The 23,888-nt window shown below is 44.3% G+C and overlaps 1 protein-coding gene across 4 annotated transcripts in view; it reads right to left on the bottom strand.

Annotated features, from left to right (window-relative positions):
* Positions 1–23,888, bottom strand: part of ANKS1B (ankyrin repeat and sterile alpha motif domain containing 1B) — a 168,271-nt gene that overhangs the window by 33,740 nt on the left and 110,643 nt on the right. For 2 of the 4 annotated variants that reach the window (XM_075344279.1, XM_075344280.1), the window contains exons 4-5: positions 11,731–11,811; positions 10,677–10,748 (exon numbers count right to left, since the gene is read on the bottom strand). In XM_075344279.1, the coding sequence (XP_075200394.1) occupies positions 10,677–10,748; positions 11,731–11,811 (153 nt within the window). The remainder of the gene's footprint in view (positions 1–10,676; positions 10,749–11,730; positions 11,812–23,888) is intronic. The other 2 variants (XM_075344281.1, XM_075344282.1) reach the window with 1 other exon arrangement.

The following is a 23,888-nucleotide window of genomic DNA, read 5'->3' as shown; positions in this document are numbered from 1 at the left end:
TAATAACCAATAAAGATAAGAAAGGTGTACTGTCCTTGATAGTTGTCCAATATGGCAGTACCGACGCATTTCCCCTCCTCGATGAGGTTCATCAGGAGGTCTTAGGAATGGACAATCAAAACTCCATAGTGAAAATGATGTCTGTATGTACCCAAAAGGTCCATTCCCCCTTTTCGTGAATCTGATGTTGAGACTATAGTGTTTTCCATTTTAGTTAAAAATCTGATGTTGAGACTATAGGGTTTTCCATTGTGAATAAAAATCTGATGTTGAGACTATAGTGTTTTCCATTGTGGTAAAGCTACGCACATGGTTTCCTTTTGTCTTGTGGTACCACCTGTTTGTGTCCACATTATTAGACACACATACACATTCGTGTGTATTTTCACAGGTTTCTGGTCAGACACATTCGGAATTTGTGTCTGCTTGTTGGATTAAGCATGGGATATTTTTTTTTGAAAGTCACAACTTCTAACTGAGAAAAACCCTTCCAACTGTTCCTGTTTTTACCCAACTCATGGCCAACTTTGCCGACTTCTTGAACAGTATGCAGAGCTTGGCCAAATTCATCAAAAGTGGTGGACGCTTCTTAATGAATCTGATGCGTCTTCCTCCGACGCACACTTGACCAATACTGGTGTACAAATGCCATGTCATGCAGCTTCTAGAAGGGGGCAATTTGCATGTAGCTTTGGAGACCTCTCCCTTTGACCAAGGGTCAACCAAATAAATACTTTACCAAAAACTTAAGAAGAGTTTTGTCATAAAGATCTCCCTTTAGGTCACTGTTTTGTAAATTATGTCCTAATATTTACGGGAAGGGACCCTCTTGGTCATTAGGGTCACTGTTCGTTGGGGGAACTCTGAATGGTCATGGTGGCAAATCTAGCTGTCATTATTGTGGTTGTCTAGCTGTCACTGACGGTGGCATACTTCTTGCTGGAATAACAAATCTGGATATTCTGGGCATTATAGGGTCCTTTTTAATGCATATAAAAAAAACCTGTACGTGATTTTTTTCAGAACAGCATGATATTTGTGGCTTTCATCTTCACACATGACCTCTGATGTTTTGTGATCACACCTAATTTTTCGAAGAGTAAAGAAAGGTGCGAAACTCAACACAGTCGTCAGTCCATTAAAATGGAAATCAGGCCATCCGCTACCAAAAATCCTGAGTTATTGTCTAGCAACCTAAGACACTGGAATTTTTTTACATTTATTTATTTTTGGAAGTGGAGTACAACGAGCCAAAAAAAGTAAGTCACAGCTTCAAGGACAAATATTAATCTTAAGGCTACATCTACATTTCATGCATGAATGCCATGGTTCAGATGTTCAGTTTACTTCCCGTACCTGATATCTAAATATTTTAGATACCCATTTTTTGGGGGGCTGCACACTACATCTTATCACGCTGTTGTTACCCCCAGAGTGAGCCGATCATACACTGCAAGTAGCTCACACTGGGCTGAGCACCGAGCGTACTCGAGCACAGAGATGCTCGCACAAGAGGTTTGCATACGTAAAGCACCCAAACTCTGTTATTTTTTTGTAACGTATGTATTTGGTACGAACACCAAATACCAAGCCTCGGGTTTACTCATCTCTAGCCAGGACCTGAGAATGAAGAGACAACTGTGCCATGTTCCCACTGATGGACCTTCCTGAGCAAAGACCATCAGAGTGTGTTAGCTCGGTATTCAACCCTGGGGTTGAGGTTATGGGATTATGGTCTTACGGGAGTGCTCCAGTATTTAGCGGTGTTCCCCAGGGATCATAACCATTTTCAAAAAATATTTTGGGCAGCACTAAGTGTTACTCTAGTCTCCAATCTATGTTTTCTTTGCCCAGTGCTTGGCACTCACTGACTCTAATGGTCTTATTCTCCATTTTCCTCTTCCTACGGCACATGGTGTGGGCAAGACAGTTACTAAGGAAGAAAACTGCCTTTACAGGTATGGCGTGACAAGTCATCATAGATAGGTTATTCTTCAAGTAGGGCAAACTGACAAAGGCTTGATTCTCTCCTGGCACCTGTCATGCGATGATCAGCTCTGCACGCATTTGGTGGCACGGCGGCGTAAGACTCTGTTCACATTACAGAGACTGACAGACAGCCTGGGGCTTCACAATTGTTCAGCCAGGGCCGGGCTTCGGCTGATTCAGGTTCACTGGTCTTCAGCCCTGCAGGAGTTTAGTTCCTGCAGACTGGTGAGCAGGAACTAGGAGCTCAGGTTGCTAATTCTCATGTGCAGCTGCCTCCTTCCTATTTAATGCATGGTTTTCATTCAGTATGTGCTGATGATAGCTTCAGCAAAGCTCCAGTGATCCTGGTCCTTCTTGGTGAACCTGTTTACAGTGATCTGTGTTGCAATTTTTGAGTGGTGTGGACGTTTCCCTCTTGTACGGTTATATCCTTCCCTTTTCTTTATTCCACTGTACACATATTCTCTCTCCTATGTGTTTGAGTGCAGTGTGTACGAGTTTTCGTTCTGCCTTATCCATGTCATTTCTGTGGGGTTTTGTTATTGTGTTTTTCTGGCCCGCCCCAAGGGTGGGGAGTAATATCAGGGCTCAGACAGGAGTTAAGGTCATGCTGGGGGCTCAGACCTGGCTACCAACAAGCCTACCTCTGAGATAAGGGACAGTGCAGGGTCTCAAGTCAGAGAGCCAGCCCTCTCCTGTCATTACAGCACCTTGGCTGATGTACCTCCCTGGCACACAGCTTCTGGGGTATATATGCCATGAATCTTTTCCAAATTATTATCTGATACTCATAAATGTTGTTCCTTACGTAAAAGTCAAAGAAGAACCCTAGGCCAGGTTTAACTCAACTGTATTATCATGGATCAAAAATGAAATTCACGAACATTGGATTGACCAACGTTAGGCCAATTTTAGGAGAAGGAACAACATAGCAATGAGCTTATTCTGGAATACAACCTCTTGTTGGTGGAGCATTCCTACATTTTTCCTTTATATTCATCTTCAGTGCAAAATTAATAAACTATTTTCCGGGAAACAAAATTCTACTAATAACGAGGAAAATATCAACTGATTTCAGCAGTCAAGGAAAATAAATGCCTCCCCGCAGGTTTATTTTCTATTTGCTTTATAATGATAATTGTGTTAGTTCAGTTCCAGTAAAAAGCAGAGGTGAGAACACAATTCAGACATTTCTGACAAATCTAACAATGCTCACAAAGGTACAAACACACTATGTATGCAATGCAGGATATAGTCAGAGGGGTTCATAGTATACACAAAAGCAAAATAATTCAAGGTGCGGAAAATGCATAATTGCCAGCATGGCAGAAACCCGGACCCCAAAGTAGGTGGGGATTACGCAAATTTGGATTACATTTTTTATAAAGTTTGGGAGTTTTGACAGGTAAAATGAGAGTGTGGTGTACAAACCCAAGACAATCAAAAGAGAGCAGTAAGGCCAAAATCAGACATTTGTGAAACAATTTCCTAGTACAGACCGCAATCTCATCACTGCTGTTCTCTCGAAACTGAAAAGTTTCATACCTGTCTATGAGCCTGATGAATTTGGGTCAGAAGACATGTAGCCGCTCAGGACATTGCAGTCCATACTTGGACCATACATGTGTAAGGGGTGGGCAGACCCCTTACAATGAGGTACAGTTTCCCCGGAATGTTGATGTTATTTAATAAAAATGTTTTATTGTTATATGCACTGTTTTTAGGGGTTCCCCTAGTGGCCGGGTGGGACGGCTGTCTCCACAGAAACAGGGCAGAGGAAAGGAGGAGCCGGCAGCAGAAAGGGGAGGGAGAAGGAGAGTTGTAAAGGAAAAAATTAGAACCAGAGGCAGTTGAGTCCGGGACGGGAGAGAGGAAGCAGAGAAGGGGCAGAGTGTGGGAGCTGGGTGAATAGGAAAGCCGGAGAGAAGAGGAGAAGGCGGAACCTCAAGTGTGAAGCAGTACTGGTGTGGGTCCGGTCTGTGATAGCCGTAGTGGGAGCCATGTGAAGTGGATTAGCCGGGCACATCCACACTGGAGGAGACGTCAGGAGCAGGTTTTTTTCCCCTCAGCCAAAAAGTGTGAAGTCACCTGAAGTGTTGTGCCTCTGTGAAGAAAAAGCGCGTAATAAAAATGCCTACTGGTTCAATTGATCCATGTCTGCAGAGTCTCTGTACAACTGACGACGGCGTCTGCACCACCACACTCTGCCCCACCAAGTCATCTCCTGTCCCAAAAGTGACGGCGGCACCAGGGGTAAGCCTAACAGAAGGGGCCACGACTACAATCCCCGAGGCACCCCTGGCACCCCGTTACATGTGGCGTAGTCGGCAGGATCCGGATTATATGCAAGGGGTCCCGATTCAAGAAGATGGAGACCAAGTGGTGCCTAGGGCACAGGATCCGGATTATTGGCGAAGGGTTCCGATCCCATGGTGGGAAGAAGTGGTGCCTAAGGCGTTGGACCGGGCACAAGATGGCGGCAAGATGGCCGTCGTCTTCAAGGACACAGTAAGAGCGCGAAGAATTGGCGCCAAAAGAAGAGCCTGGGGCTGGCCGGTGAAGAAAAAGAAGTACGGAGTACTCCGCCCAAAGAGGGGAGGTGCTGGCCCCAGGATGCTGAAGAAGACATGTGAAGTGGGTGGTGTTCCAGAAAAAAAGAAGAACCGCCGCGAAGGGGTCGATCTGATGTGCGAGACTGGGGGTGGAGTATACCCAAGAGCGGGAAAAGTAGGCCCGCCTCCACTTCCTCCAGCATCTCCACTGACCCTGACGCCCTTACCAGAAACGCTGACTGCAAGCAAGATGGAGAACTCCGAAAAACAGCAAGCTGCGATGGCTGCGTTGGTCGCGACTGGCCTGGGCAGAGGACACCAGAAGCCGACTGCGGCTGCAGCTGTGGAAGGACTTACCCCTAACTTACCGGCTGTGCCCGGAGGATCGGAGCGGCCCACGAAGGTTACCTGGGTTACTACCTGGGACGCCGCGACCGGAGAGACCACGACCGAGGTCCGAGCTACTTACACGGCACAGCTGCCGTCGGGAAACAGACTCCTGGGAACTCCCTACCGGTGCCCGGAGGTACCCCCGCCGGTCGCGGTGGGATCTTCAACCCACGCAACAGTTCCGTCCCCGAAAGAATCACACGCCCGGGAGCTAGAAAAGGACGAGTGGGGTTTCTTCTGGGATCCAGTGCAGCCGTCGTCCCAGACTCGGCGGAAGTCCCCATCACCAGAACCCGACCCGGTACAGGAGAGGTTGCTGGCCGAGACCGTGGCCCGTGAAATGATGGCCGGTCCCCGGAGTGAAGAATTCGAATGACAGTGTACCGTCGGAACTGTGGTAAAGTTCAACCAGAAAGAGGGCTATGGTTTCATCGAGGATGAAGAGACCGGTGATCATTACTTTTACAACCGGGTGAACCTGAACACTGAGGGCCTACCACAACGCCTTCACACTTTATACCCGGGAGAGAAGGTGCGGTTCATGAGAGAGGTGGGATGCCGGGGCCTATTTGCAGTAGGAGTGACCCGGATGCCCACTACCCAAGAGGCTGCCCAATGGCAGCAAGAAATCGAGTGGGAAGAATGCCAATACCGGCGGCGTGCACAGCAAAGACCGGTACTGGCTGAGATTTCCCGCCCGAAAAGCACACTGGCAGTAGCACCTGAAGTCATGACCGGACCGAGCGCTGACCCAGAGAAGGGGACCCCGGTGGTGCTGGCTATCCAACAGAGCCTGGTTACTCACCCGGTGATTGTCATGGGCAGCCCCCAGCCGTCCCGTGCAGCGACCCCCTCACCCCCGTCGGGGGTTGAGGAGACAAGACCGGAGACTGAGACACCAGAGCCAACCGTCAACTATGAACCCTTCCGGAGGCTGCGCCGGTTGCCTGGTCAGTCCTTGTCTGACTACGTGAAGGCTCAACGGGCGGAATGGCAACGTGCTTATCACCCCGAGTGAACCGTCGTGACCGGAAGATAGTGGACCTGTTTATGTTAGATACCGGCATTGTTCAGAGCCGGAGAAGTTCTGCTGTTTGCAATTTGTTCAAGCTACTGAGCCCGGAGGGAGCCTGACGCTGGACTGAGCCAGGGGCTCCATCCGTGTGGTTAAAGGAAACTTTGCTATTTTGTGTTCCTGCCGTCTAAGACCGGGAGTGCTGCAAAAGCCTCCGGGCGGAAGACCTGCAAAGACCGGGAGTGCTTACTGAAGGCCTCCGGGCACGCTTTCTTCTAAGACCGGGAGCTCCCAGGAGGGACTCCGGGCGCCGGACTGGTGCGCCCCTTGCGTGTGCCCTAAGGTGGACATGTTTATAGTTTTATTACAATGACTTTATTACATGAATGTGTTTTTAGGTTTGTGCCTTGCCGGGAGGCTTAGGCTTAAAGAGGGGAGGTATGTAAGGGGTGGGCAGACCCCTTACAATGAGGTACAGTTTCCCCGGAATGTTGATGTTATTTAATAAAAATGTTTTATTGTTATATGCACTGTTTTTAGGGGTTCCCCTAGTGGCCGGGTGGGACGGCTGTCTCCACAGAAACAGGGCAGAGGAAAGGAGGAGCCGGCAGCAGAAAGGGGAGGGAGAAGGAGAGTTGTAAAGGAAAAAATTAGAACCAGAGGCAGTTGAGTCCGGGACGGGAGAGAGGAAGCAGAGAAGGGGCAGAGTGTGGGAGCTGGGTGAATAGGAAAGCCGGAGAGAAGAGGAGAAGGCGGAACCTCAAGTGTGAAGCAGTACTGGTGTGGGTCCGGTCTGTGATAGCCGTAGTGGGAGCCAGGTGAAGTGGATTAGCCGGGCACATCCCCACAGGAGGAGACGTCAGGAGCAGGTTTTTTTCCCCTCAGTCAAAAAGTGTGAAGTCACCTGAAGTGTTGTGCCTCTGTGAAGAAAAAGCGCGTAATAAAAATGCCTGCTGGTTCAATTGATCCATGTCTGCAGAGTCTCTGTACAACTGACGACGGCGTCTGCACCACCACACTCTGCCCCACCAAGTCATCTCCTGTCCCAAAAGTGACGGCGGCACCAGGGGTAAGCCTAACAGAAGGGGCCATGACTACAATCCCCGAGGCACCCCTGGCACCCCGTTACACATGGACCAGGTATAAATTCGGCCTTAAAGAGGTTCTCCACTACTTTGACCCCCTTTCATTTGTCCTAACTATTCCCAACACTTTCCTAATACACTTCTGGTACCTACCATGCTCCTGTAAGCTGATCTCTATGCTGTTCTTACATTCCAATGTTGATGTTCTGACTTTGATACTTCCAGTCTAGAGACAGGAATTGATCAAACTGATCAGGGCACATCACTGGTTTGAGCGGGGATGACTTTCGATCACACTTCACTCTCCTCTCAGCCTGCTTTACAATGCGGTGGTTATACGTAACAAGCACAGATTGCTGTCACTTAAAGGGATGCTTGCCCCCCCCAGTGATGTGTCCAGCTCTGTTTGTCCAATTCTAGTCTCCAGTCCGGAAGGATCAAAGCTAGAACATCATCCTTGGAATATACTAGCCGCAGAGAAATCAGCTTACAGGAGTATGGTAGGCAGCAGAAGTGTCACGATTCCTATGTGCAGAACATTCTGTATTGTTCTGCTATGCTCTCCTGCAGAGCCAGTATATCTTGCTTGTGGTGCAGAGCATTTTGCAGGATGAATGCTCTGCTGGTTGTTTTACAGCACTGGGTTCCACGCTGATTCTGAAAGGTGCTCACGCAGATGCTTCTTGTTCCCAATGATTGCTCTGCTTCATAAGGGAGTGTGTTAGTTCAGGACGCCGCCAGTTGTACTTCCTGGTTACAGTTGTGCTGTTGGCTCCCATGGTGCTCAGTGTTCAGAGCTTGGCCTCTCGACTCCGGACAATTGTTGACCCATCTCCGCCTGCTGTCCACCACTGTTTCTGTTGTGACTTCCCGGCTTCTGACCTCGGACTTCCTCCTGATCACGTCCTTGCCTACTCCCTGTATTTTTTATGTACTCTCCTGGAACCCTGACCTTCGGCTTTTCTCTGTCTGCTCCTCATGTACTCTCGTGCCCTCCTGCTTTGTGACCTCAGCCTGTCTAACTACCTTTCCATTTACTGCATGCAAGTAGTGTATAGAGCCACCTAGTGACAGTCATCACAAGGAGTATATTAGGAAAGTGTTAGTTAGGAACAGTTAGGACAAAGGAAAGGTGGTCACATCAACTACTTATTCACTGAATTAACAGGGTATTGATCTGCCACCAAAAGCTTGTCTGTCGGCTGATTGCAACTTTTATGCAGCTATATGTCATCAGCATATCTTGTTGCATAAACTTGGGATGTGCTGTTGAAAAAAATGTCAAATGTATTAAATAAGTTGTCCAGGATTGGAAATAATTGGGCCGAAAATTGGGCAGCTAATACATTGAGCCCTAAGCAATGTCCACCTTATATTTATGGCAGATGTGTGCACTTATTTATACAGCTGGCACAGAAGTATAACGGTTGCGATCAGCTAGCTTATATTCCTACTGTTTTATCCGATAGCTGCCTTGATCAATCGTATAAGCGGCATTTAAACAGTTGGAAGAGAGGTGTGATCACAGGTTGCTGATGGTATTGTTATGTCTGCCTGTCACGGGAGTGTATGGATGGAATTTGAGCTCCTGGACTGACATTAAAGGGTGCTTTACACGCTGCGACATCGCTAACGATATATGGTTGGGGTCACGTCATTAGTGACGCACATCCGGCGTCGTTAGCGACATCGCAGCATGTGACACCAAGGAGCGACGATCAACGATCGCAAAAACGTCAAAAATTGTTGATCGTTGACACGTCGCTCCTTTTCCAAATATTGGTGATGGTGCATGCCGCAGGTTGTTTGTCGTTCTGCGGCATCACACATCGCTGTGTGTGACACCGCAGGAACGACGAACATCTCCTTACCTGCGTCCACCGGCAATGAGGAAGGAAGGAGGTGGGCGACATGTTTCGGCCGCTCATCCCTGCCCTTCCTCTGCTGTTGGACGGCTGCGGTGTGACGCCGCAGTGATGTCGCTGTGACGCCGAACGCACCTCCCCCTTGAAGGAGGGATTGTTCGGCGGTCACAGCGACGTTGCAGAGCAGGTATGTGCATGTGAAGATGCCGTAGCGATAATGTTCGCTACGGCAGAAATCACCACATATCGCACGAACGACGGGGGCGAGTGCTATCGTTCGCGACATTGCTAGCAATCGCTAGCGATGTTGCAGCATGTAAAGCAATCTTAAGACTGGGGCCCCTGCGCTGTCCCTCTCGAAGGTAGACTTGATGATAACCAGATTAGAGCCTCCAATGTGGCCCTGTCTCCTCTCCAAGCCCTGATATTACTCCCCCCCCAGGGAGCGGGCCGTAAATCCAGTTACCAAAGCCTCACAAATAATCACAAACGAAAACTCGTGCACTCAAACACAAAGGAGGGACAATATGTGAACTGGGGAGGAACATAAAAGGGGTAGGAGATAAATGCACAACTGGAGAACTCACACACCACTTAGAACCACAACTTGTAGATCACCATACAACTGGATAACCAAAGCAACCAAGGAAGCAAAAAGCTATTGTGATGTCTGTCACAAGGTGGCGCTAGACAGTACTTGCGTGAATGTGAATAGAGAGGTAGTCAGATAAGCTGAAGTCAGAAGCCAGGAGGTAGCGACAGGACACTGGGAGCAGACAGAGATGAGGTCAAGATACAAGCCGAGGGTCAGGATTCCAGGAGAGTACGTACAGGATACAGGGAGCAGGCGGGGACATGATCAGGAGGAGGTCCGAGGTCAGGAGCCAGGAGGTAGTGACAGGACACTGGGAGCAGACAGAGATGAGGTCAAGATACAAGCCGAGGTTCAGGATTCCAGGAGAGTACGTACAGGATACAGGGAGCAGGCGGGGGCATGGTCAGGAGGAGGTCCGAGGTCAGGAGCCAGTAGGTAGAGGCAGGACACTGGGAGCAGACAGAGATGAGGTCAAGATACAAGCCGAGACACAGAAAGACACACAGAGACACACAAAAACACACAAAGACAAGGACACACAGAGACAGACACACACAGACACCGAGACAGAGACAGATGCAGACAGAGACACACAGAGACAGACATAAACACAGACAGAGACACACAGAGACAGAGACACAAGGACACAGAGGCAAACTGAGACACAGAGAGACACACAGACAGAGGCAGACTGAGACACAGACAGACACACAGAGACAGACACAGAAACAGACACACAGACAGAGACACACAGAGACACAGACACATAGAAACACAGACACACAGAGATAGAGCAACACATAGACAGAGACAGAGGCAGACAGAGACACACAGACACACAAAGTCACACAGAGAGTGAGTGAGGCAGACAGAGAGGGAGACAGTCAGAGAGGGAGAGTGCGACAGACAGAGAGACGCTCAGTTACTATCCCAGGCAAGGCCGGGTACTACGGCTAGTATATATATATATATATATATATATATATATATATTCCGGATGGTGAACACTGAAATAATTAAAAATAATCGAAGTGGCATAATTTCTGCTTTTTTTGTCACATCACCTCGCAGAAAAAGTGGAATGAGAAAAAATCATAATGTCAAATGGATCCCAACAAAAACTACAGTTCTTGCAAAAAAAACAAGTTACAAGAACAAAATAAGTAGTAAGTGATGGATACCTACCCTCATTTTTGAGCAGGCATCTTGTGTTGACTCTGTTCCTCTCAATTCCTTTATCAGCATCGATCCTAAATACTAAAAAAGAAACAAATTTAGATGGAAGATGAAAGCACGCAAAACAACATATAATGGAGTCGTCCGTGTAAGACAGAGTGCGAAGCACTGCGATATATTTCGAAATAAATATGGTGAATGGAATGACGAATCACTGGAGAAAATCAACTGATTAACTAACAACAAGACTTAAAAAAAATGTTTAAATACAACATCTCACATCACGCTGTAAGTACAAAATATCAATCAGCCCTGCCAGTCAGCAAGTCAACTACAGCGCAAACCAAATCTAATTTCAATATTAGTTTCCTTGCTCCATTGAAATTATTTTGCAGGGGGAAAGATATATGGGGGGAGATTTATCAAATAAAAAAGACAAAAAAACAAAACTAGTACAGTTTAAAAACAGTGTTGTGATCCATGATGACCAATCAGATTGCAGATGTTATTTTTGATTTTTTTCTGAAAATGACAGCAGTGACCTGATTGGTTCCTATGGAAAACTTTCCATTTTTGTTCTGCACTAGTTTTTATAAATCTCCCCCATTGTATAGTCTACAGAACTGACATACCGGTATGTCATAAGTGAAGAGGAAAGACCAGTCACTAAAATTATGTTATCGGCTAACACTAGTGATTATGGCAAAATGTTGTAATTTATATAAGCCAGGTACAAATTGTGTTACTGTATGATTCATTGCCACAATCCGTTTTCTATTCGTCAACCCATTTGTGTAACATATAATATTAAAGCAGTTAAATTGCTAATTGTAAAATCATATGGTACAGCGATGGGGTCCGCATTCATCCCTTCTTTTGAGCAATGTAATTTTTATGAAGGAAATTATGTTTATATGATAACGGATAACATAAAATGATGCCCATCAGCTTTGACAAAACTGCTGTACCTTGGGTCAATCTTAACAAGACATCTTCTGATTTTTTTTTTTTTGGTTTTACCTAACACGTAACAAAGTGAAGTAAATATAAGTGCACTATATACCTTTATCATCTCAGACCAGGAACACTGGGGGTGAGCAACGGGTTTTAATATGGGTCCATACTTTCCCCCAAATGGCATGCTCTAAACAAAGAAAAACATACTAGACATTTTCTGAAACTAGACAAACAAAGGAATCCTTTTTTGTGTAGAAAGATAACAATTACCCTATAGAAGAGGCCTTAAAGCATCTTGCCCCTGTCCATGGTTAACATGCATTTTCAATGGTGTACAATTACTGTTCCATGCTGTGTGACATGACCATTTCTCAGGCTGACAAATTAAAAATTATAGAATAGCCACCATTGAGTTGGATTTTTTAAAAAAAATTTTGTTTTTGAATTTTTTTGTACTATCTTTAACAATGAAACTTATGGAGGGGCAGTGCTTTAAAGAATACAATTTTTTAAACAAAGGAGATTTTTTTTTTATTTCTCTGGATTTTTATTTTACTCGTTAGTAAAATTTATATACCAATACTGTTGGAATTGATATGTATTATTGTTTTTTTGGTCTGAACACCCAATTTCAACAGGTTTTACGCTTCCAGAGAAATAAATTGGTTGTTAGGTTGACCCATCACGGCTGAGAATCTAAGCAGTGAAAGGTGTTAAAGCAAGAACTTCACCCCGTATTTTTTTTTCCAAAAAATATATTCACGCTTTTTTTAACCCACGTGGTTTTTTGTGTGTCTAGGTGAAAATGGTGATCTTCGGTGCATAATATAAATGTGACGTGAGAAAAATGATTTTTACGTTGAAACCACATTTCTTTTATGGTCATTGCCAGATAAAGTTTGCATTGAAATAAGATGTAAAAAAATGTAAAATATGAATAAAAATAAGGAAAAAAACATTGCAAAATTTTTAATAGTTTATGGGTTATTGTGTTTTTTCATTGTGAACCTTCTCGGTTCAAAAGTGCCGCAATGACTTAAAGCAATGTGGTCATCAATCATCATGATGTAGCCCGTTTTGGGAGAGTTTATGAAGACTGGTGAAGGATAAATGAGATGTAACCCAAAGCAGTCAATGGAAATTTCACTGAAATTCACTCAAATTGCTAACTTCTATGGATTACAGCATTGATCATCAGTATTCATAAAAGCCCATGCTGTGTTGATGAATACCCATTAGCTTGTGCTCCATTCCAAGAGTATAAATAATGCAAAGGTTCTCAGTTCAAGCAGGGATGCATTGGCACTGGAGTTGGTGAGAATCGATCTCAGGACTTGGTCCATCAGCAACATCAGTAATCTCTGGCCGCTAGACAAGAGCGTAGGATCCACCTCCTAATTTTTGGAATCCTCGGCTCTTCTTTTGATTAGCTGGGCTTTGACGTCATACCATGCTGGTGTCACACTGTACTAAGGGAGATGCTGAAGCTACAGTGTAGCTTCGGAGTGAAGTTAGCAGGCAAACCACCAGAGGGCAGTAGAGTAGTCAGTAAACCAGGTCAACAGCAGGAAGTCTCGTCAATAGCAAAGGGATAATCAAATCGTGGTCAGGTGAAGCCGGGAAGTCCCATATGAAGCAAGATAGGAACGAGGAAAGTCCAATACAAACAAGGGAGGAGGACAAGCAGGTCGGGACCGGGATAAGACAACCAGGGAAGGGTACACAGTAGACCGGAGTGGGTAGTAAGGGATTGGGACAGACGGCAAATGAGGAGAATATGGGTCAGAACAAGGTAGCTAGGATGCAAGACAGATCAGGTAACTCACCAGAGCCAGTAACACACGCTGCAGAGCATAAACTATCACTGGCACTGAACTGGAGGTGGAGAACTAGGATATAGTGTCCCGGAAACCGGAGTGAGACAGGGAGTAGTTAAGCCCTGACATGACCAGGTCGGAACTGGGTGAAATAATCAAACCACAGTGGCCATTACAGACCTGGATCATGACAGCCAGCTAATCAAGATAGTAAACAGTCCTAAGGGTTCCCATCCAGCGGTCAGAGTTTGCCAATATTACCGATGGGCCTTGCCCTACGAATCGATTCCCACCAAATATAATTGGCACTGCTGGTGCCTTCCCAGAATGAACCCAATGAGAATGACCCTTGAGGGTGAAGATCTGAAGGAGGTAATATGCATAACAGGGGTTGGGAACAAGGAATCTGTGGAAGCAAAGGAATTGAAGGATCACAAACAGAAGAGGAAAGTGAGGTTGGGTAACCAGAGTCCTGGGCAGGAGAAGTCTAAAGATAAAGTGCCTGAAATCTTATATACTATATAGCCTGAGAGATAATAGTTTTGGACAAAAGAGAAAATATAAACAATATTGATACATAAGGATAGGTATATTTAAAAAAACTTCAAAATAACATTGATATATCAAATAAACCATACATGATTTACATTTTCAATTCAGAGTTGATTAATTTGTTAACATATGTATTGAAGCGCTGCTTTTCTCATACAGAGCTCCAAAACCCTATGTAGACATAAAGTTGAACCTAAGACATTTCAGCGATCCTAACAGGTCTGCTTTAATAACTGTGATCCCTCAAAAAATAAAAAAATTAAAGCGGAGCAAAAAGATTTGCTCTGCCCTAGCCCAGTGTCCAGTCTGGTCTTTCATGGCAGCCGGACCAGAGTTGTCTCTCCTCTCTTGTGTCGATCATTCTCAGTCCAGCACCCTGGGCACCTCTGGCTATTACGCTTATGGCCGGTTTAGTGGCAGCAAGTGGGATTAGTGGGCCCACTGAACCACATGGGGGACCCAGGGTTACCATTTAGTGGGAGGGGCTTAACTAAGCGCTCAATGGGACGTGGACGCCAGGTACCACAGTGACTGTGGCAGCTGACCCCCATGGCAGGTGATGGACTCAGGAATAGCTGGGTACAGGCGGGGGTTACTGAGGCAGGCTGGACAGAGGGTACGGACAGGAGGGGTGGCACAGCAGGAATAGAAAGGTATGGGAAGGCAGGTACTGGAGACAGACACAGGGATAACAGGACAGACGCTAAGGACCTGAACACTAGCTAGCAGACTGGAGACTGACTGACTAACTAGAAGCGTTGCACAGGCATCTCTCCTAATGGGAGGGTGCCTTAAATACACATTACCTCTCAGCCATAGGCATGTCTCGAGAATGACACGCCAGCTCTTTAGGAGGAGGGCGTACGTCTTAGGTACACTTCTGGGAACCCTGTGCGGCATGTACAGGGTCCGGTAGGGGAAGGAGGCAGGAGCACATGTGGCTGGCCGGGGGAGTGCGGAAGAGGATGTGACACGGCCGGGGTGATGAGTAAATTGCTACACTGCCAGTTATTAGGACCCGCAACATCATTACGTCACAACACGAGGTTCATCGTGATACTGTGTGCAGCCCCACGTGATATCATAACATTACATATCCTAGTAAGTGCCAGAGACGCCCGAAATGCTGGGCCAAGTATGCCGTAAGCAGATGTGAAGACTGTCTAGCCCGATTTCTATGGAGGACTGGGTTGGACACTGGATCAGGGCAGAACAAATGTTTTTGCTCAACTCTAATAGTAATTCCAGGACACCCTATTTTTAGAACTTTGTGTTGGGCCGTTCCTCCAAATATGAAGCCCAAATTTTTATCATTTAAAGCAGTATTTCTCTAGATGTGAGTCTCAATAAACTTCTAAAAACATTATGGAAACTGCCACAAACTAAACTCTTTGAATGTTTTCGTGAAGTCAATAAGTAGAGCTGCAAATAAGAAAGACCACCTCTCCATTCACACCCGGACCACCATCTCATGAAGCTAGAAGGAGGTGTGAGGAGCCGTGTTCTTAAGATGGTACCTGGAAATGTATGGAATATTTAATGGATATACCATAAAGGTGGAGATATAATTTGTTCTCTTTAGGCCTCATTTATCAAAACCATGGTCAACAAATGAAGTTTTATCATGAGACAATTTTGATAAATGAGTCCTAAAGTCTACTATTAAATAAGCAGCACAGAATATTACCGAAAATGCTGTAATCACCCAAATGACAGGTGCAACCAAGTTCTAAACCACCTCAAGACAGTAGAGTCTTCTCACGTACTAGTGAATCATACATCTTAAGTGTTTAGCTGCTAATTAATATTGATTCAAAATGGCCGCCTTTTCTGGCGGTAGACACCAGTTGATCTTCTATATGTCTTGTTGATTAAATTAGACCATTTTTGAGCACTTTCATTCATACCAGGTCTTGTGAATAGACATGATATAATATATATACATTATTTAGCGTATGTAGCCATAGATACACATCATTCATATACCATGTCAATCATCTCGCCTTCTCATTTTCTGTATCTTGACTTTCATTTGTCAGTTCCCTATAAATAGTCGCCTTTATGGTAAGGAAAAGAAATCACGTTAAACATTTGCTGTTTTGACCCATGACAAGGATCATTAGAGATCATTTCGGCGTCTTCTGAAGGATGTCTCCTTGATCTGGAAGGGTCTACTAAATTATCGTAATACAATTATAACATTTATGACACTATGAAGGCTGGATGGTCTCCTAATCAAAGCTGGATAGTCTTTTTACCCTCTCGAAATACAAAATTGTATACAGGGTCGACTCGCAACCAACCATATGTAATACATGTGTCTTCTCATATGGTGGCAAAGTATCTGGTCTCCATAACGAGAAGATGCATCCCCTTTAAAGCTGCATCAAGGGCGTCTCATTGAGCCTGCCAAACCATACTCTCATCTAATAAGGGGCAAGAACCTTGATAAAGATATCTCTAGATGGCTTGTCTAAACCATAAGTTAGGGTATTTACATCCAATAGGTGGCACTAGTGAGTCAATGACTCAAGGCGAGCCCACTGATTTTCTGTCCTTCCAGGAGATACTCCTTTGTAAGTGAGAGAGTGGTATTTTTAGATCTATGGTGTATCGCTATGTCTTAACGACCCTTTAGATGACCTCTGATCCACCTCGTGATAATTTGCAACCCATAAAATTTGTTCCTAACCATCATCCAAATTGCCTTTTCAGAGAAGATGAGGACTTGAACCTTAGTGCCAACTATTGTAAGTAACAATCCTAAAAATCAATATCAACCCTTTAACGAGTCTTGCCATATAACTTAGGATAAAAGCCAAACCAAAATCTTAATTTGTAGACATATGTTTCAGGGTGTTGCTCCTCATCAGTGTAAAGCATGAGCTCTCATTTTGCTCTAAGAAAGCGTTTTGATTGGGGCAATGTTTCTCCTTGTGAAAAATGACATGGCTCACATGCCAGTGTAAGGAGGCTTATAAGCCATCTGTAATACTTGTGGCCAATGTAGGGGCAGCGAATGGGATTAGTGGACCCACTGGACTACAGGTGGGACCCGGGCTTACTCTTTAGTAGGAGGGGCTTAACTATGCATCCACCGTGAGGCAGACACCAGGTACCATTCCCAGGGAAGTGACTGGGACTGTGGCAGCTGACCACCAGGTCAGTCATAGGCTCATCCACTTCATTCACTCTTAAAATTGGACCACCAGAGGTCAAACATAGGTACATCCACCTCATTCATTTTTAAATTGGACCACCGAAAGTTAATAATGGGTACCTCCGATTCGATCATTCTTAAATTGGACCATCGGAAGTCAATCATGGGTACATCCACTTAATTCATTCTTAAAATTGATAACTTGAAGTCAATCATGGGCACATCTGCTTCATTCATTCTTAAATTGGACTACTGGAAGTCAGTCATGGGCAAACCTTCTTCATTCATTCTTAAGTTGGACCACCAGTAGTCAATCATTCATTCATTCTTAAATTGGACTATGAGAAGTTAATCATGGGCACATCCGCTTCATTCATTCTTACATTGGACCACCGGAAGTCAATCATGGGCACATCAGCTACATTAATTCTTAAATTGGACAACCGAAAGTCAATCATGGGCACATCTGCTTCATTCATTCATACCACCGGAAGTCAATCATGGGCAGATCCACTTCACTCATTCTTAAATTGGACCACCGGAAGTCAATCATGTGCACATCCACCACTGGAAGTCAATCATGGGCACATCCACAACTGGAAGTCAATCATGGGTACATCTATCACCGGAAGTCAATCATGGGTACATCCGCCACCAGAAGTCAATCATGGGTACATTCGCCACCGGAAGTCAATCATGGGTACATCCGCCACCGGAAGTCAATCATGGGTACATCCGCCACCGGAAGTCAATCGTGGGTACATCCACCAGTGGAAGTCAATAATGGCTACATCCACCACCGAAAGTCAATCATGTTTACATCCGCCACCGGAAGTCAATCATGGGCACATCCACCACCGGAAGTCAATCATGGGCACATCCACCACCGGAAGTCAATCATGGGTACATCCACCACCGGAAGTCAATCATGGGCACATCCACCACCGGAAGTCAATCATGGGTACATCCACCAGTGGAAGTCAATCATGGCTACATCCACCACCGAAAGTCAATCATGTTTACATCCACCACCGGAAGTCAATCATGGGTACATCCGCCACCGGAAGTCAATCATGGGCACATCCACCACCGGAAGTCAATCATGGGCACATCCATCACCGGAAGTCAATCATAGGTACATCCGCTACAGGAAGTCAATCATGGCTACATCCACCATCGAAAGTCAATCATGTTTACATCCGCCACCGGAAGTCAATCATGGGCACATCCACCACTGGAAGTCAATCATGGGCACATCCACCACCAGTAGTCAATCATGGGCACATCCACCACCAGAAGTCAATCATGGGTACATCCACCACCGGAAGTCAATCATGGCTACATCCACCACCGGAAGTCAATCATGTTTACATCCGCCACCGGAAGTCAATCATGGGTACATCCGCCACCGGAAGTCAATCATGGGTACATCCACCACCGGAAGTCAATCATGGGTACATCCACCAGTGGAAGTCAATCATGGGTACATCCACTACCGAAAGTCAATCATGTTTACATCCGCCACCGGAAGTCAATCATGGGTACATCCGCCACCAGAAGTCAATCATGGGCACATCCACCACTGGAAGTCAATCATGGGCACATCCATCACTGGAAGTCAATCATGGGCACATCCACTTCATTCATTCTTAAATTGGACCACGGGAAATAGCTGATTGCTGGATTTGGCTAGCGTGAATAATTATTAATGGAGTGGCAATGTGCTTGATTGACCTCCGATCCATTCCTAGCTGTTTTTTGTGATCGATGGGGTCACACCAGCCAGACCCCTAGAGATCTGTAAGTTATCCTCTATCCTATGAATGGGGGATAACTTCCAAACTTGTGAATACCCCTTTAATGGGACAATTCGTAGTAATTTGAAAGCAGCTTTAGGAGTGAATGGGGATGACAATTTACAAGTAAAATTGCACTGAAAACAGGAAATTAATGGATTACTTTAGCTAAAATGTGCTGTAAATGTATCCATAGCCTGATCCATTCATACTGGTGCCGCGTAACCATTAACGATAAAATGGCAGGAAACCAAAACTGAATAGAGCGGCATCGTTCCAGCCGGCAGGGTCAGACGGAAACATTAAAGTGACGGAGAGACCCGGACATTGAATATCCGCATTCTACAATCCCCTAATTATACAAATGGACAGTCACATCGTCTGTCTCTTTCTTAAGAAAGTGCCTCATTGACATTAAAGAATGAGCGCCATTCATTGGCTCTGAAAGCCTATTTATTTTCCGGAAATGCATCTGCAGCTGCGGAAAAGAGCGATCTGTGAAATAATTAGGTCAATGCTTTATGAAAACACACAACGTCGTGCGAATACATTGCTGACTGAGCTCCTGGGATCTTCACCGGCGCAGACAATACTCGGGATCCGCACAATAGAACCAGAAGACGTTCCAACAGTCTACGAGACGAGACCACAAGCTCCATCATGCCAAGAAAAGCCTGAGACATACTGGGAATGAAGCCTTTCCTTTGCAACAGCTTTAGACGAGCTCATTTTACTTTAAAGACGCCTTCATCACAATCCATTTTTACTTAAATGAATGCCTTTTGGGTTATAAATCATTTTTGCAATTGGGTTCCTTTAAAAATGTTGTACTGTTTGGGTTTTACGGGCTCTTTTGTCTTTCCTGCACATTAATGAGTTAACTGAGAGGCCATCAGTGAGCTGGCTCTGAAAGTGATTGAAATTGGATTGTAATGTCTTTATCACAATTCCTTTTTACTTAAATGAATGCCTTTTGGGTTATAAATCATTTTTGCAATTGGGTTCCTTTAAAAATGTTGTACTGTTTGGGTTTTACGGGCTCTTTTGTCTTTCCTGCACATTAATGAGTTAACTGAGAATCCATCAGTGAGCTGGCTCTGAAATTGATTGAAATTGGATTGTAATGTCTTTATCACAAATCCTTTTTACTTAAATGAATGCCTTTTGGGTTAATAATTATTTTTGCAATTGGGTTCCTTTAAAAATATTGTACCATTTGGGTTTTACAGGCTTTTTTGTCTTTCCTGCACGTTAATGAGTTAACTGAGAATCCATCAGTGAGCTGGCTCTGAAATTGATTGAAATTGGATTGTAATGTCTTTATCACAATTCCTTTTTACTTAAATGAATGCCTTTTGGGTTAATAATTATTTTTGCAATTGGGTTCCTTTAAAAATATTGTACCGTTTGGGTTTTCCGGGCTCTTTTGTCTTTCCTGCACGTTAATGAGTTAACTGAGAAACAATCAGTGAGCTGGCTCTGAAAAGTGAGCTTTAGCTGTCTTTTTCTGAGCTATTCTCTGTTTATTAATGACTATATACTCTCCCTGTGTTTCTGTGGGTTTCCTCCGGGTTCTCCGGTTTCCTCCCACACTCCGAAAACATACTCATAGGGAGTTTCGATTGTAAGCCCCAATGGGGACAGTGATGATCACACCTCTTTTCTCTTTCCTGCACATTACTGGCTGTAAATTGAGTTAACTGAGAATCCATCAGTGAGCTGGCTCTGAAAAGGGACTTTTATCAGTCTTTTTCTGAGCTGTTCTGTCTTTATTTATGACCACAGACCAAATGTCCTCCCTGTGTTTGCGTGGGTTTCTCAGTTTTCCTCCCATACTCCAAAGACATACTCATAGGGAATTTAGATTGTGAGCCCCAATGGGGACAGAAATAATCACATTTGTAAAGCACTATGGAATTAATAGCGCTATATAGATCACATCAAATCTAAATCTGGATGTGGTCATAAATCACGCAGGAAAAATGGCATAAATGGGTTACAAACGCCCTATGAAAAGGAGTTCACTGACAGATTCTCAGTTAACTCATTCTGCAGCCAGCAATTGGAAGTTTGTAGAACATTTGTCTGTTTCTAAGCTTTATGACCACATCAAAGTTTATCTCAACTTTGATGTGGTTTGTATTCATAAACACATAAGCACAGAGGAGCTCAGAAAGAGATAAAGGAGTTACAAACTTCCAATGCAGAATGAGTAAACCAAGACTCAATCAGTGAGCTCTTTATGCTAAGCAAGTTGTAACTAATTTATCTGTTATTTTCTGAGCTCCTCTGTGTTGATTTATGACCACACCAAGGTTTAGCTCAACTTTTGTGTATTCTATGGTTATAAATCAGCACAGAGGAGCTACAAAAAAGATAGCTAAAAAAGTTATAAACTTACAATTGATTTGCAGGCTGTAGAATGAGTTAACCAAGACTCACTCAGTGAGCTCTTTCTGCTAAGCAGTTTCTAACTAATTTATCTGTTATTTTCTGAGCTCCTTTGTGTTGATTTATGACCACACCAAAGTTTAGCTCAACTTTGGTCTATTCTATGGCTATAAATCAGTACAGAAGACCTCAGAAAAATAAAAATAAAGGAGTTACAAACCTGCAAATGACTTGCAGGCTGCAGAATGAGTTAACCAAGACTCACTCAGTGAGCTCTTTCTGATGCAAACTCCCTGTGAAAACCAGCTCACTTATGGACACTCAGTTAACTCATTAAGAATGAAATCTTTCTATTTACTGACACTGACAAGTTACAAACTTCCAATTGATTTGTAGACTGCAGAATGAGTTAACCTAGGGTCACTCAGTGAGCTCTTTATGCTAAGCAGGTTGTTACTAATTTATCTGTTATTTTCTGAGCTCCTCTGTGTTGATTAATGACCACACCAAGGTTTAGCTCAACTTTGGTGTATTCTATGGCTATAAATCAGTACAGAAGACCTCAGAAAAATAAAAATAAAGGAGTTACAAACCTTCAAATGACTTGCAGGCTGCAGAATGAGTTAACCAAGACTCACTCAGTGAGCTCTTTCTGATACAAACTCCCTGTGAGTGAAAACCAGCTCACTAATGGTCTCTCAGTTAACTCATTAAGAATGAAATCTTTCTATTTACTGACATTAAATAAAAAAAAAAAGTTGAATTTAAAAAAAAAAAAGCAACATTTTTTTATTAAATTTTATTGTATGGTGATGATTATTTATGTCTATTAACCCCTCCAAAATTTCCAAAACAAAAAAAGAAAAAGGTTTGTTACGGTGGGGGGGGGGGGGGGGAATAAATAATAAACCTCCAAAAAATAAAAGCAATCTAAACTGATGCAAAATATTCAGCTGCAGAAATCCTTCCTCTATTTAGGTTGGCGGTATTGCCTGGAGACGCTGTCCGTGCTGCAGCGGGAGATTAGGAATACCTGGTATTTTTGGCAGTCTATTTTTACACTCGCACTCATCATCTTTGCTCCGTGTGTCCAGGAACAGATTTAGATGGTGAAGAAATCTCTGAGTAACCTACATATTAGAAAGAGGTAAGACAGAATATAAAAAGAGTAATAGATAAGGGGACCAAAAAGGGTAATTATAATATGGTAAAACAAGGTACCTAACCACCAGAACCAGCCCAGTCTAATCCTGCCCTTAAAGGGGTTATCCACTTGCCCATTTTTATATAGGAAATGTGTTGAGGACATGATTTTTTGACCTTACTAATATATAAGTATTATGGGTTCTCCTCCTGAAGCTCTTAGCATAGCCTTCCCCACTGGCAGTTCTCAATATGGCTTCATATGGAGGAACATGTGACCAGACTCCTCCAATGGAACAACAGCTAGCACTAACCCTAACCCTCTAGCCTTAACTCTCTAACCCTAACCTTCTAACCCTCTATCCCTAACCCTTTAAACCTAACCCTCTAGTCCTAACACTCTAACCCTCTAACCCTAATGCTCTAACCCAAACCCTCTAACCCAGTGTTTCTCAACACCAGGCCTCAAGACCCACCAACAGATCATGTTTTCAGGATTTCCTCAATGTTGCACAGGTGATGGAATTATTCCCTGTCTAACATTGAGGAAAACCTGAAAACACGATCTGTTGGTGGGTCTTGAGGCCTGGTGTTGAGAAACACGGCTCTAACCTTTACCATCTAACACTAACCCTCTAACCTTAACTCCCTAGCCCTAACTCTAACCCTCTAATCCTAACCCTCTAACCCTAACCCTCTAATCCTAACCCTCTAACTCTAACCCTCTAATCCTAACCCTCTAACTCTAACCCTCTAATCCTAACTCTCGAACTCTAACCCTCTAATCCTAACCCTCTAACTCTAACCCTCTAATCCTAACCCTCTAACTCTAACCCTCTAATCCTAACCCTCTAACTCTAACCCTCTAATCCTAACCCTCTAACTCTAACCCTCTAATCCTAACTCTCGAACTCTAACCCTCTAATCCTAACCCTCTAACTCTAACCCTCTAATCCTAACTCTCTAACCCTAACCCTCTAATCCTAACCCTAAAGCCCTAACCCTCTAACCCTAATGCGCTAACCCTCTAACCCTAACCATCAAACCCTCAAACCCTAACCATATAACCCTAACTCCCTAACCCTCTAACCCTAAAGCCCTAACCCTCCAACCCTAACTCACTAACCCTAACCCTTTAAACCTAACCCTCTAACCCTAATGCTCTAACCCTAACCCTAAAACCCTAACAGTATAACCCTAACCTTCTAACCCTAACACTTTAAACCTAACCTTCTAATCCTAATGGTCTAACCCTAACCCTCTAACCTTAACCATCTAACATTAACCCTCTAACCCTACCCCCCTAGCCCTAACTCTAACCTTCTAATCCTAACCCTCTAATCCTAACCATAAAGCCTTAACCTTCTAACCCTAATGCTTTAACCCTCTAACCATAACCATCTAA

This window comes from Anomaloglossus baeobatrachus, chromosome 4 (genome assembly GCF_048569485.1).
Source record: "Anomaloglossus baeobatrachus isolate aAnoBae1 chromosome 4, aAnoBae1.hap1, whole genome shotgun sequence".
Taxonomy (NCBI): Eukaryota; Metazoa; Chordata; class Amphibia; order Anura; family Aromobatidae; genus Anomaloglossus; species Anomaloglossus baeobatrachus.
The sequence above is the reverse complement of the archived record's forward strand: the minus strand, read 5'-3'. Positions and strand labels throughout refer to the sequence as shown.